The 13,198-nt window shown below is 27.8% G+C and overlaps 1 protein-coding gene across 1 annotated transcript in view; it reads left to right on the top strand.

The window, feature by feature from the left end:
* LOC100168315 (cytochrome P450 4C1) overlaps nucleotides 1-9,687 on the top strand; it is a 24,873-nt gene extending 15,186 nt beyond the window's left edge. Inside the window, exons 4-13 of the mRNA XM_029486860.1 lie at nucleotides 3,512-3,602; nucleotides 6,084-6,272; nucleotides 6,339-6,408; nucleotides 6,490-6,616; nucleotides 6,693-6,774; nucleotides 6,890-6,996; nucleotides 7,112-7,180; nucleotides 8,381-8,549; nucleotides 8,610-8,795; nucleotides 8,879-9,687. Of these exons, the coding sequence (XP_029342720.1) occupies nucleotides 3,512-3,602; nucleotides 6,084-6,272; nucleotides 6,339-6,408; nucleotides 6,490-6,616; nucleotides 6,693-6,774; nucleotides 6,890-6,996; nucleotides 7,112-7,180; nucleotides 8,381-8,549; nucleotides 8,610-8,795; nucleotides 8,879-9,072 (1,284 nt within the window). The 3' untranslated portion in view covers nucleotides 9,073-9,687. The remainder of the gene's footprint in view (nucleotides 1-3,511; nucleotides 3,603-6,083; nucleotides 6,273-6,338; nucleotides 6,409-6,489; nucleotides 6,617-6,692; nucleotides 6,775-6,889; nucleotides 6,997-7,111; nucleotides 7,181-8,380; nucleotides 8,550-8,609; nucleotides 8,796-8,878) is intronic.
* Nucleotides 9,688-13,198: the final 3,511 nt, after the last annotated feature.

Below are 13,198 nucleotides of genomic sequence, written 5' to 3'. Positions count from 1 at the left end.
TTTCTTTCTCTAAATTTAGAAAAAATCCATAGTTATTGTTGATATTAGAATAAGATTTTTTTCTTCTATTTAAATCAGCAATTAAATAGTCCAAGATAACTAGAAACACTTCGTTTTTCATTTTTTCAGATCCTTCATGAACAACTCCTTTTGATGATGTTTCATCTGCAAATAAAACCCGTTTTTTAGTTCTGGAAGATTTTGTTGAAAAATCCACTTTTCCACACAACTGCTGTGATTCTAATAAATACTGATTAAAATTATTTCTAACTTCTTTTACATACGATTCTAATGATTCGTATAGTTTTACAACAGTAGATAAATCTATTGATACAGATTGTAATGTAAGACTGGTAGCATTAAAACGTTTAAGAATAGGAGTCCACATACAGATCATAAAAGCAAATTCTAAAGTGGATATTTTCTTTAAAATTGACAATGCTTCATGTTTTGTTTCTTTTTTCTGTGAATCATCATTTGAAATAGTTACTAAAGCATCCTTTATCTTGTCATATCCACGTAAAAGAGCTATGCATACGTCGTACCTGGAAGACCACCGTGTAGTACATAATTTTTTAAGATGAGTTGGTTGTGTACAATTTGTATTATCTTTATATAAATTACATAAAAGTTCCCATATATATGTAGATAATGCAAAAAAATTATATATCATTTGAGCAGTAAAAAAAAAATTTGTTCCTTCAGGAGTACATTCTGCTGCATTTGACCCGACCAAGTTCAGAGAATGAGCTGAACAAGGGATAAACTCAGCATTAGAAGAATATTGTTTAATTTGTGATTGCAAACCATTATACATGCCAGACATATTTGAAGCATTATCATATGCTTGACCACGACAGTTTTTTATGTCTATATTCATGTTTGATAACTTTTGTTTACTATTTAATATCACTGTATAAAGTCTAAAAATAACTTTTCAAATAGCTATCTTTTCTCAATATATGATAACGATATTCTTAAGAAACGAGATAGCTAAATATCAGTGGTACCAGTCGGTCTGGCGTAAAAATATCTACTATTGGCGATTGAAAGCATATTATCAATTATCAGTCCAGTGGGTGGTGGATCAGTAACGGGGAACATAATATTGTAAAATAACAATATAATATAAATGATACGCAGGCACACGGCGTCCCCGTTACATCTTATCACTTTTAAATAGTTTTAATCGCTAATATGAAAGAATATTAAGAATAATATTAACTTTTTTTTAAACTGTCATTCCCTTTTTCACCAAAACCGTTCAAAATTTCAAATATAATATAATAATTGTTATTGTAATTATTGTGTACAGATTGTGAATTGTCTTTCTTGATAAAAAAAAAAAAAAAAAAAAAAATATAATAATTACGAATAATATTGGGATTAACAATATGTTGACGCCGTTCTTTAAATATGAAAATTTGACGCCGGGGGCAGTTGCCCCCTTTGCCCCCCGTTAAACACGGCTCTGATAATATTTGATTACATTTCTTTAAGAGAAAAAAAGAGATTAGATTTCATAGATAAGTTAAAAATTACATTTGACATAAACTTAACTCAATAAGTTAAAAGTTAATAGGGAAAGAAATATTGACTTATTTCAGTTTAAAAAAGTTAATCTACTTATTATAATTAGTATGTGATTTTTTTTTGTAAACACGATTTACCTTTTAAATTTTTAAATTTTTAAATATTTTAATCAATTGATATAAAATAAACTAAAATAACTATTGTAAATTTGTTAGTTTAGACTTAAGAGTATATCCCAAATAATTTTTATGTATATAATTTAAACTACAATCAATTTGATTTTAAAAGGGAGCTGTAGCGTGATTCATTTTCGTTCGAAAACATAGCTCACGACTTCAACCACCACGCCCAATATAATTTTTTGATATTAACTTTAAAAGCAGATTTGAATTTTTCACTAAATTATCTATGCTTTGACAATTTTATTTTTCTGATTTTAATTTTTTTTTACTTAGAAAATTAACAAATAGACTAAAAATAGATCATATTCATAATTCAAATTTAACAGACAGTTAAAGCATAGAAGATTTAGAGGAGAATTCAAATCTGCTTTCAAAATTAAAATTGGAACATCCTAGTGAGCGTAGTGATTGAAGTCACTGGCAGTATTTAAAAAAAAGTGTTTGTAATTTTATAAAGTAATATAATATGTTGACTTGTGCATACGCGTAGGTAAAATTACAGACGTACATTATATCCGGTCACTATGATACCCGGATGCCCCTATACAATGTGATCGGTACTATGAATTACACACATTAAAGTTCATTTACTTTCAACACATTCACAAGACCCGATCATATAAGCTGAAATAAAAAATTCCTAGTTTTTACTCCTTGGAATGGATTACGCTCCAGCCCCTTATAAATTATTTAGTGGATGATTTTCTTGAAAATTCTGATGTATATCTAAATTAAAATTCTAATGAGTAGTTTACTAGTTTCTGAGTTATTAAAATGTTTATAGTTTATGCTAGGAATAATAATCCTTGAAAATGGTTTTATAAAAATTTAAACAATAATATGTAATACTATACTCTTTTTCAAATGAGAACGCACCGGGCGGCGGACGAAAACCGGTCGAAACGCGCGCATGGCCTCCCACTCCCGACAGTTTCAGCTGTCGTAGGTGGTGCCACCTTGTATAATAATAATTATAATAATAATTTAACATTCTGTATGCCCGGCGGCGTCGAAAGTAGCCGATCATTGGCGACTAATCAGAAATTAATTACTAATTTTGTGGGAGGGGCTTGTGGTTCCGCCTCTGATAACGATGCGCGACCCGGTGCGTTCTCATTTGAAAAAGAGTATAGATGTATTTATTTATACTTGGATTATTGTTCAAACTATTTATATTGGAAGATTAACTGTAATTTATTACTAATTACTAAATTTTTCAAATCGTCTAAACTCCTGTATCTACTTAACCCACTACCATATACGAAATTGTATATTTCAAATACCACTTTTTTGAAATTTGATTTGATTATTCAAAATTTAAAATAATATATCTTCTGAATAATTTAGGTGAAAAATGGTAGTTGTTATTTGAAAAACAGAAGTTTGTATTGTCACAGAATCATTTTTAAGTTGTAAGAAAAATCTCAGGAATTCGAAAAAATGGTCTTCAAGTGTACCTATTAAAAAATTCCAAAAATCAGAATTTGAATATATGCATAATTTAAGCAGACAATAGTGTGAGCAAAACCGTCCTGCAAATAGATTGATTTTGTAATTTGTAAATTGTAATATATTTTTTTTATTAACAATAAATATTTGTATATTTTTTGAATTAATAACAATAATATACATTAATGAAACCTACACATAACCATGCTCGTATATTAGGTACACAATGTTAAATTTAGGCAACAATATTGTCCCATTTTTTCTACACATGTGTCCCTTCTTTATATAATATTTATAATACATATTATGTTTAATCTATACTTAGTATAAAACTTATTTTGTCTTAGGCCGTGTTGAATAATTCAAAGGCTCTGCAGAAAGATCGTGTTTACGATTTCATTAAGAATATTTTCGGAGAAGGGTTGTTAACTGCCCCTGGTATGTATGGAATAAATTAATGATAGTTTGTACGAATTGTGAGTTAAATTATAAGTTAAGTTATAGACATCGTAATTAATATAAGTATTATAGGTATCTATATAAAAAATTTCAGGTTTTTTAAGCAAAAAAATGTGGAAAAGTTGGTACCGCTCTGATGCACAGTAATAGTCGAGATTGTCTTTGTAATGGATCTATTATATTTAAATTCAATGATAAATCATTGCATACAAAAATGATTCTGAGCGGAGATGTTGTATCCACATCTTTGCACACTTTTATAAATAATCAAATTTAATAGTTAAAAAAAAAATTAATAAAAACTTTTTTTGATAGGGATAGAAAACTTATTAGGAATCTTCTATAAAAATTTATAATGTAGCTAACATTAAAAGAAAAACTTTTATGAAATTCTAACTGAAAAATAAATTACAAATATTTCTTTGCCATAAATACCTCAAAAAAAGAGTCAAAATAATTTGAATATTTTACTATGTATGGAAACTGGTATTTTAACATATGGTGAAAATTTCGAATGTTTACGGGTATTCGCTTTTGATTTACAACAAAATATTAAAAATTGATACACGAAAATTCGTAATTTACCGGTGAAAATCCAATATCGTAAAAATTTTAATTTCAAACGGTCATAAAAAATTAATGTTACTTTCCAGTAAACTTTTATTTTTTGTTTTAGGTAGAAAAATGTTTGGGGAATCTTCTATTAATATTTATAATGTTAGGTATGAAAATAAAAACTTTTTTGAATTTCTAAATAAAAAATAATTTGAACGTTTTTGAAATTTGGGAACATTTAAATTTTAAATTCATATAAAAATAATCGTGCCTATGTATCTTTAATATTTTTGAACTTTCATTAATGAAACTTAAAAGGAACCTTGCATTAAATTTTCAAGCTTTGAAAGAATGATGTATTAGTTTGAGATTTTAAAGAAAATTGGTTAGTTGATCGGGTAACAACTGAGGAAACTTTGAATGATAGACGGGTAAATATAGCCATTTAATAATTTATAACTAAATTAATATAAATCTTGTCCGATGCTGCGCTGTTTAAGGAATTCGAGATTTAAGTAGGTAAGTAAGTAACGCCGTAACGGATGGTATAAGAATATAAGATGGAGGTGGTGAGATTGTATGTATTCTGTGGTAAGACGCCATACATGGAATGCCATGGAGTTTCAAAGTTACATAGAGAGAAGTGATTGAGTAACGGGATCGGTTTTTTTCAGTTTTTTTAACAGTAATTTAACTATGGTTATTAAAACTATTCATTATAGTTGATTGATATACTATTTATTTTATAATTATTTCAACTATTGTTTTATAGTTATTCTAACTACATTGATCCAACTAATTTATTTTAGTACCTACTCGCAACAATACAATTATTGTGTCACTATATTAACCTAAGATTATGGTTGGCCTAAAACCTAAGTGCCTAACCGTTTAAACAGTTGCATCAATTTCTATTTTTTTCCGTGATAACTTTTAACAGCTGCAGGTAAATGGTTACTAATAATGTTGGCTATTTTGCATGATATATTTTTGCTACCATATCTTTTTTTTCAATAAATATAATAACTACCATTAAGACATTCTCAATGCAAATAAAATATTTATTGAAAGGACTATTTTGCTGATCTCGCTTGGATAATTTTTCGAAGCACACCATCGATTATGTTGAAAATAATTGCTTGTTCTTTAATCGGCAAACCGTCGTAATTGCCGTGTAAATTTTTACATTGGATGTCGTTTCTGTGCTGTTAGATAGATTAGAGGTTAGGTCCATTATTGAATGTTATAGGTAATCTGTAAAATTAATTTTCGTTTCGTGCGGGTTGAGTGTTGACTAGTAGAACGTTCAAAGAAATCGGTCACACATTTTTACTCGTTGAACGGCAATTTAAAACTGAATAACAAATTTAATTCGAATACTTAAATATTTTCATATTTTCCCTAGTTATTAATTATTATAGTGGTGCATCCATTTTAAAATATCATAAAAAAGTACACAAAAAAATATGCTTTCAAGATGAGTTTAAAATTGAGTTGTTTTATTGATTATTAAAATTATTTCAAAACCAATAAATACCTATAATATTTACCTTTTTTTTATACCTACTTATTATATGAAATTCAGTCGAATAAATAAAAATGAAAATGAACACAATATGTATTAAATAAATATGAAACAAAAACCTACATATGACTTTCCAGTGGGACTTTTTATTCTACAAAAATTTATAGGAAAACAAAAAAAAGAATACATTATTGATAGATACACACTTTGTAAATCCTCATACTTTACTTAAAATCTGCCACTTATTAAAGGTAGGTATACAAAATTATTAAAATATTTAAAAAGTTTATGAGAATTTTATTATTTAATATAACATAGGTATATATATACATTACCTATACATTGTAAATACAATTAATTTAAATATTACTTTTATGCAGTTCATAAATGGCGAAAACATCGTCGTCTAATTACACCCTCGTTCAACGCCTCTCTTCTAAATCAGTTTTTCCCTGTATTTAACGAAAAAAACAAAATTCTCATTAGGAATCTTAAGAAAGAATTAGGTAAAACGACGCCATTTGATCTCTGGGACTATATCGCACCAACAACTCTAAATTTAATTTGTCGTGAGTATTTTATGATTTAAAAATATTTAAATACTTAATTTTGTTAAAACCATAATTTTATTTAAGAAACCGCAATGGGCTATAATCTTGACACTCAATCAGAATATGGAACTGAATTTGAGAACGCAATGATAAAGTAAAAAAAAAACATAAATGTCTTAAATAAGATATAATACAATTTGATACCTATATATTTTTTTTAAATATAAACTTATAGAGCTTCAGAACTGGATTCTTTAAGGATGAAAACCCCGTGGTTGTACTTGAGCTTTATGTTTAAACTATATCTTAAACTTAAGGGACATTCCGATGTATTTAATACGTTATACAAATTACCAATAAAAGTATGTTTTCTATATTGCATATTTTACAAAATTTAAGGAATTATAGTAGGAACAATGGTCTATTTTTAATTTTTAGATGATTCAGGAAAAAAAAGAAGCCTTTGCACAGAGGAAAATATTAAACAAACCAAGTGCCGTTGATGTTACAGACAATGAAAGTGAGTTATTTCACCAAGGCAAATATGTATAAATATACAATATACATTCAAAATTAAAATTAAAATAACAATATATGTACCTAATGTACTTAAATGTATATCATTTGTTATTTAGGAGAAAAATTAAAAGTATTTTTGGACACATTATTTGAATTGAACGAAGCTGGAGCTAACTTCTCTGATGATGATATTAAGGATGAAGTTGTGACCATGATGATAGGCGTAAGTATAAATATACGTAGATACCTAACCTAACCTAAACTACTCGTGAAGAAAATTTAGTGCAATATATTTATTTTAATCATTATTTGATACTAATATGTGAATTAAATCATAGGGTAGTGAAACCAGTGCTATTACAATCTGTTTTAGTCTTTTAATGTTGGCCATTCACCCAGATATCCAAGTAAGTAATTGTATTTACTAAAATGTTATATTAATCTCATAACGTTACTCTATTAGTATAACTTTCGGATTCAGAACTTTATTCACTAAAAACAATGAAATATATTGTATACACAGTACACACATTACACGTCTTACACGTGTACTAAAAAAATGTTAAATAAGCAATTATTGTTTATAAAATATATAATATTTTGAAGTTATATATATATATATAACTTCAAAAATACATAGGTCATTATTAAAAATTATAATAATATGTGAAATTACCTATACATTGTATTTTTAATTTAATTTAATATTAATATCATTAAAATATTAAATATAGGTAGGTACCTACCTGCTAGAAATGCACAGTAAAAAATATTTGTTATCTATAATAATATTATGATTCAAAACAATATACTTGATTATATTTTTTTAAACTTAATTTTATTAATAATTGAAATATATTTTATTTTTGTTTATTTATCAACAAAATATGCATTAATGTAGGTACCTGTATAAAATCTTTGGATATGCAAGATTAATTAAATTCCATAAAATATGCAAAAACATGAAATAAAATTGTTGGATTTAAGCAGTAGATATGTATTATGAAACAAATGTTTGACAAATCTGATATGTAATATAAGCAGTTTCCAAAGAAATGTGCACTTATAACGATATAAGTACCTACCTATCATCTGAGGCTCTGAGCCCATCGCATTTACCCTTTAAAAATTCTTACTATGGTACCAATAACCAATAGGTACTTACTAGGCAAATATTTAAACATCAACAAAGAATTAACCAACGATCAATAAATTCAGCGATTTATTTTTAATTTAATTAAATTTTTTTAACTGATCCTGGAATAGGATTTTTGTTCCCAGTACTCTATACCCAAATATTCAGTCGGCTAACAGCACACGCAACTCTACTCTGTCGTAAAAAAAACCACCACGCAATTCGACCTACCTATTACCTAATAATGATTTTTGCGTACAATTCGGAAACACCGGAAAATATAATATATTGTACATTTTTGGTGTTTCTTTATAATAACGAACTCTCGTTTCTAGTACAGGCACAACCTATTGGCTTTAGAGATAATAGTATAATACATCTATTATTGTTATTTGTTACTGCTGTATGCCTGTATTAGTTCTGTGTCACTTATTGTTGAAATAAAGATATTATTATCATATTAAAATTTTAGGATAAAGTTTACGACGAGATTTATGAAGTATTTCATGATGACAATGAAACAATTACTATAGAAGACACTAATAAACTTGTATATTTGGAACAAGTGTTAAAGGAAACACTTCGATTATTCCCTGTATTACCATTGGTATTTAGAAAACTTGAAGACGATATTAAAATTGGTGAGTGAATATTGTTAAAACTGCAAGTTAAATATTTATAATAAATTAATTATATTTCAGCTTCAGACGATCTCGTACTACCAAAAGGAACGACGTGTATCATATCTATATTAGGCACTCATCATTTTTCTGAATCGTATCCAAACCCTTGGACATTTAATCCAGAAAATTTCAATCCTGAAAATATTACTAATCGCCATAAGTATAGCTTTATAGCTTTTAGTGGTGGTCCAAGAGGTTGCATAGGTAAGAATAATATGAGCTATAAGATCAGTAAATCGTGTTATTTATTATGTACATACTTATACCAATAAATATATAATTCTTAGGATCTAAGTATGCAATGATGTCAATGAAAGTTGCGATGTCAACGTTCTTGCGGAACTACAGCGTACATACACACTACACATTCGATGATATCAAATTAAAAATAGATTTATTATTGAGAAGTGCTAATGGATATCCCGTCACTATCCAACTAAGAGATAGAAGACCTACATATATACGAAATAAGAAATTGTAGGTTTCTACAGGATTATGCATGTGATGAATTTATATAATATAATATTAGTATGTATAATGTATTGTTCTAACTTAAGGGGCCTCGCTGCTGCTGTCAATTTAGCTAGACAGACCTAAACTATTGACAAAATTAAAGTTAGTTATCGTTGTCCGATTTTGATTCTAAAAAAAAATTGAACTCACCAGAAAATTGTCTATAGATCTTAAAACTAAATTTTATATTATTGTGGTGATACACCATTGTTCTTTATAAATATGTCTGACCGCCGCCCGACGAATACTGGTCGCCGCCGAGGTACGATCTCATTCTGAATAGAGTATAAGACCGTGGACGCCACACACACTAATAATCATTTACGACTAGATAGATTTCGGGTGGCGACGATGAGATTAGAAGTTGTCTAAATGATTCTCCTTAAATCAATGCCATAGCGAGGTCCTTTAATGGATGGATTCTGTTAAGACATTTACAATTTACTTTTTTGTATAAATATATTGTTGATTTATATAATTTTTATTTGTATAACAAATCCTTATACCTCCCTTATACCTCCATTATTAAACGATTTGTACCTAATATAGTAATATATAAACTCACTTATTTTGATTAATATGTACCTAATATTATATTATATTTATTTTTCATCATATTGATGTATAATATAAATAATAAATAATATTTATTAGTGAAAATGAATTCTAGAAATATATAACCTATATATTAAAATATTTTGTTCCTTCACAACGTGTTTTCTTTTATCACCGTGGTACTCAATCATATTAGATACAACGATATAGAGATGATAAAGTGATACACAGATACCCGAGCAGATACCCATAGACTTATAAATTAATGGACTGCGCGTAGAAGAGAAATCAGGGATACGATATAGAGTGAGCGAGAAAAGTAATAAAATAAATACTGCAGTTCCTTATGCAGGCCGTAGCTAGGAATTTTTGTTTGGGTAGGCCCACTATAAATACCTTCTACTCACCGACGGAAATTGGGACTTTTCCCAATTTTTGTATTACCCTTCCATAATTTCAAAATTGTCAATGATTATTTTTATCAATAATAAGTAATCGCTATTCACTATTAGTAATTACTTATTAAAGACGTTATCGCGAGATACAAGTTATAATTTCACAAAATCTTATTATAACAAAAATAAAACAACAATTTTTACAGCACAAATTCAAGTCGTCTATTTTTAGTCCATTTACACAGCAGGTACACACCGTCATACCTCTATGGCCCATATAGTCCATATTGTAATATTATAATAATTTAATATATGCATTTTTTGTTGACAATATACATTTTTTATAAATACGGGATTGGGGGGTGGCCGCGGCCCCTAGGGCCCCCTCCCAGGAACCTCCCCTGGTTGAGATTGAGACACGTTTTTTCGAACATATTGTAATAACACGGCATTTGGAAAAACCATAATAATGACAATATTCGTATATTATGTAAACAATTTTAGATATCGTTACTATACATACTTTGGTTGGTTTAACTATTTTTATTTGGTAACATAATTCTGACTACTTATATATTTTAATAGTTGAATAAAATAAAATATTTCAACTAATTATAGTTAGTTAGTTTTACTATAAGTTATTCAGCAATAATGAAGTACATGCAACTAAAATATGTTTGTCTTAACTATAATATTTCTACCTAAAATTATTTAGTTAATTTTTTTTCCATGCGCCGGAAAATTGCCTGGGCCGAAGCACAGATTGAACATCAGCTTACAAGCACAAGGTACTACAATCAGCACTAGTAACTACTTACTACCATCAGCACCAGGTAGTGGCAGGTTCTACCTTCAGTGCCAGGCGTACTACCATCAGCAACAGGTATCACCATCAGCACGAGCTAGATGTACTCTAGGAATTTTAAGTCCATGATAAGCTGACCGAGGAAAGACAGGCTGTCCTCTATGAATTTTAATCTTGTCTCTCTAAGTCCATGAACTAATACATAAGAATAATACATTTTGAATTACAAAATATAATTGTTATTTTTTGTTCAAATAATATTCAAAGGTGTCAACATTTAAACACAATAGTATTTGTAAAAAAAAATTTCCTATATTTTTTAAGATTTTTATAATAGTAAAATAGTAAAAATGTAGTTCATATTTATTTTTTGAGACTGCAAATTGTTGCAAATATTTAAAAAAAACTTGATACTAGTTTGATTTAGATTAAATAATTCGGTGTGCAAACATCATGGACGTGTAGATATGGATGCAGCCTTACTTTAATACCAATAAAAGAAAATTAGTTTTCGCTTGGATAGAGGTTGAGAAGAAATATTCAAAATGTGATATTGCAATTCATTACAAAATATTGGCACTTGGTTAATTCAATAGCTAAAAAAGGGGTATGCTGTGTTAAGTTGTCGCCCACATCGGGAAATCATATTTTCCGGTGAATGAGTGGGGTTGCAAATTGGAGTAAATCAATTTTAAAATGGTACACTATTCAATTATTCAGTATTGTGTTAATTTAATTTAATTTAATTTTTTCGTGACGTGTGTGAACATTAATCTTTTAATATGGACAAAATATGACTAAAAAAAATAAATGGGTGGTGCGGCTAAAAAAATAAAATTACTGTAAATCGCTCAAGAATCGAAAACAATTTCTGATATGTTGATAATAAATAAACAGACAAGACTTGAACCAGTAAGCAAGAAATAAAAATAATTTTAACTTAAAATAATATTAACTTGTAAATATTATATTCTATACCTATCTAAGCGATGTATCAGGTAAAATTGATGTAGATGACGCTTTTGATATATTTTCAAAAATTAAGAATAGAAGATACGCATTAATGAGTTAATAATATTTTAGTTAATTACAATTTTCATAATAGTTCAGTCTTAATTGGTTATACAATTGTTTTTGTAAAATAACTGCTAGCTTATATTTGCAAATTATGTTGTTACTTATAGTTAATAAAAACAATTAGAGTAAAAAATATTTAACTATTTCATACATTTTTTTTTAAATTCAAATTTAAAAAAGCAGGTAAGTGGATGTCGTTCTGCTGTACAGTAGATTACAAGTGGGTCATTGTATAATGGTTGTATTAAATTTGAATTCAATGATATAATATCATTGTATAAGAAAAACGATTCTGAGCGGAGACGGTTTGTCAGTCTGGATATTTTATATTGTTATTATTTATTTTATCATGTAGGTAATCAAGTTGAACCAATATTAAAATATTACAATTTTTTATTCGTTTTTATGGTGATAAACAAAGCGTTAGAAATTAAAATCCCTTTTTAGCGTTTTTTCGTAATTTTTCGGTGGTTTTTCCAGTGGCATTAAATAACTATTGAGAAAATCGAAAAATGACCTCTCTAAAGTACCATCTTGATCCAATTTGCTAAAAGATAAGGTACTATATGTTGAAATCGAAACACTCCTTCTGGAAGAAATTTTGTATACAAGATATAAAAATAAAAAAAAATAAACACCATTGTAAAAACAATAGCTCCGCTCAGAATCTAATATCAAAACATAACATTTTCATATTATGAAAAAAAAAAATATATCAAAAACTTTTTTAAAAAACTAGTGGTTTTACCAAAGAACCTCTATGAAGGAACATAATATTATAACATCTTGAGATAAGTGATATTTATAAAATAAGTGAAGTGGGAAATGTAATTTTCTAAGAATGTAAAATATAGGTAGAATCTACATATAATCTACGTATCATTGCCACAATTTTTTTATTTTCAAATTCCCTGACTTTTCCAGGTTTTCCAGATAGATTAAATCAATAAAGTTTTAAAAAAAATTTTAATTATCAACCCAGAAAATATTAAAATCAACTAAAATTGTTAAATATTTTATTAAAACAATTTTGCATGCGATGTTCGACATATTATTATTTTACATTAATGATTTTAATATCTTGTATGTAACTCCATAAAGAGTAACATAAAATAATATATTCGTAAATATTCGTCAATAAATAATTCAACTGAACTTATTTTTAGTTATTTCTGATCTTTCGCGAGGCGACGCGAGCGCCAGTAACTAAGGCCGGCCCCGGCTATGCACGGCATATTCCGCCGCGTTTTCTGTCGAATTAA

The sequence above is a fragment of the Acyrthosiphon pisum genome, chromosome A1 (assembly GCF_005508785.2).
Source record: "Acyrthosiphon pisum isolate AL4f chromosome A1, pea_aphid_22Mar2018_4r6ur, whole genome shotgun sequence".
NCBI classification, from domain to species: Eukaryota; Metazoa; Arthropoda; class Insecta; order Hemiptera; family Aphididae; genus Acyrthosiphon; species Acyrthosiphon pisum.
Note: the sequence above shows the minus strand (reverse complement) of the source record. Positions and strands in the feature narration are given on the sequence as shown.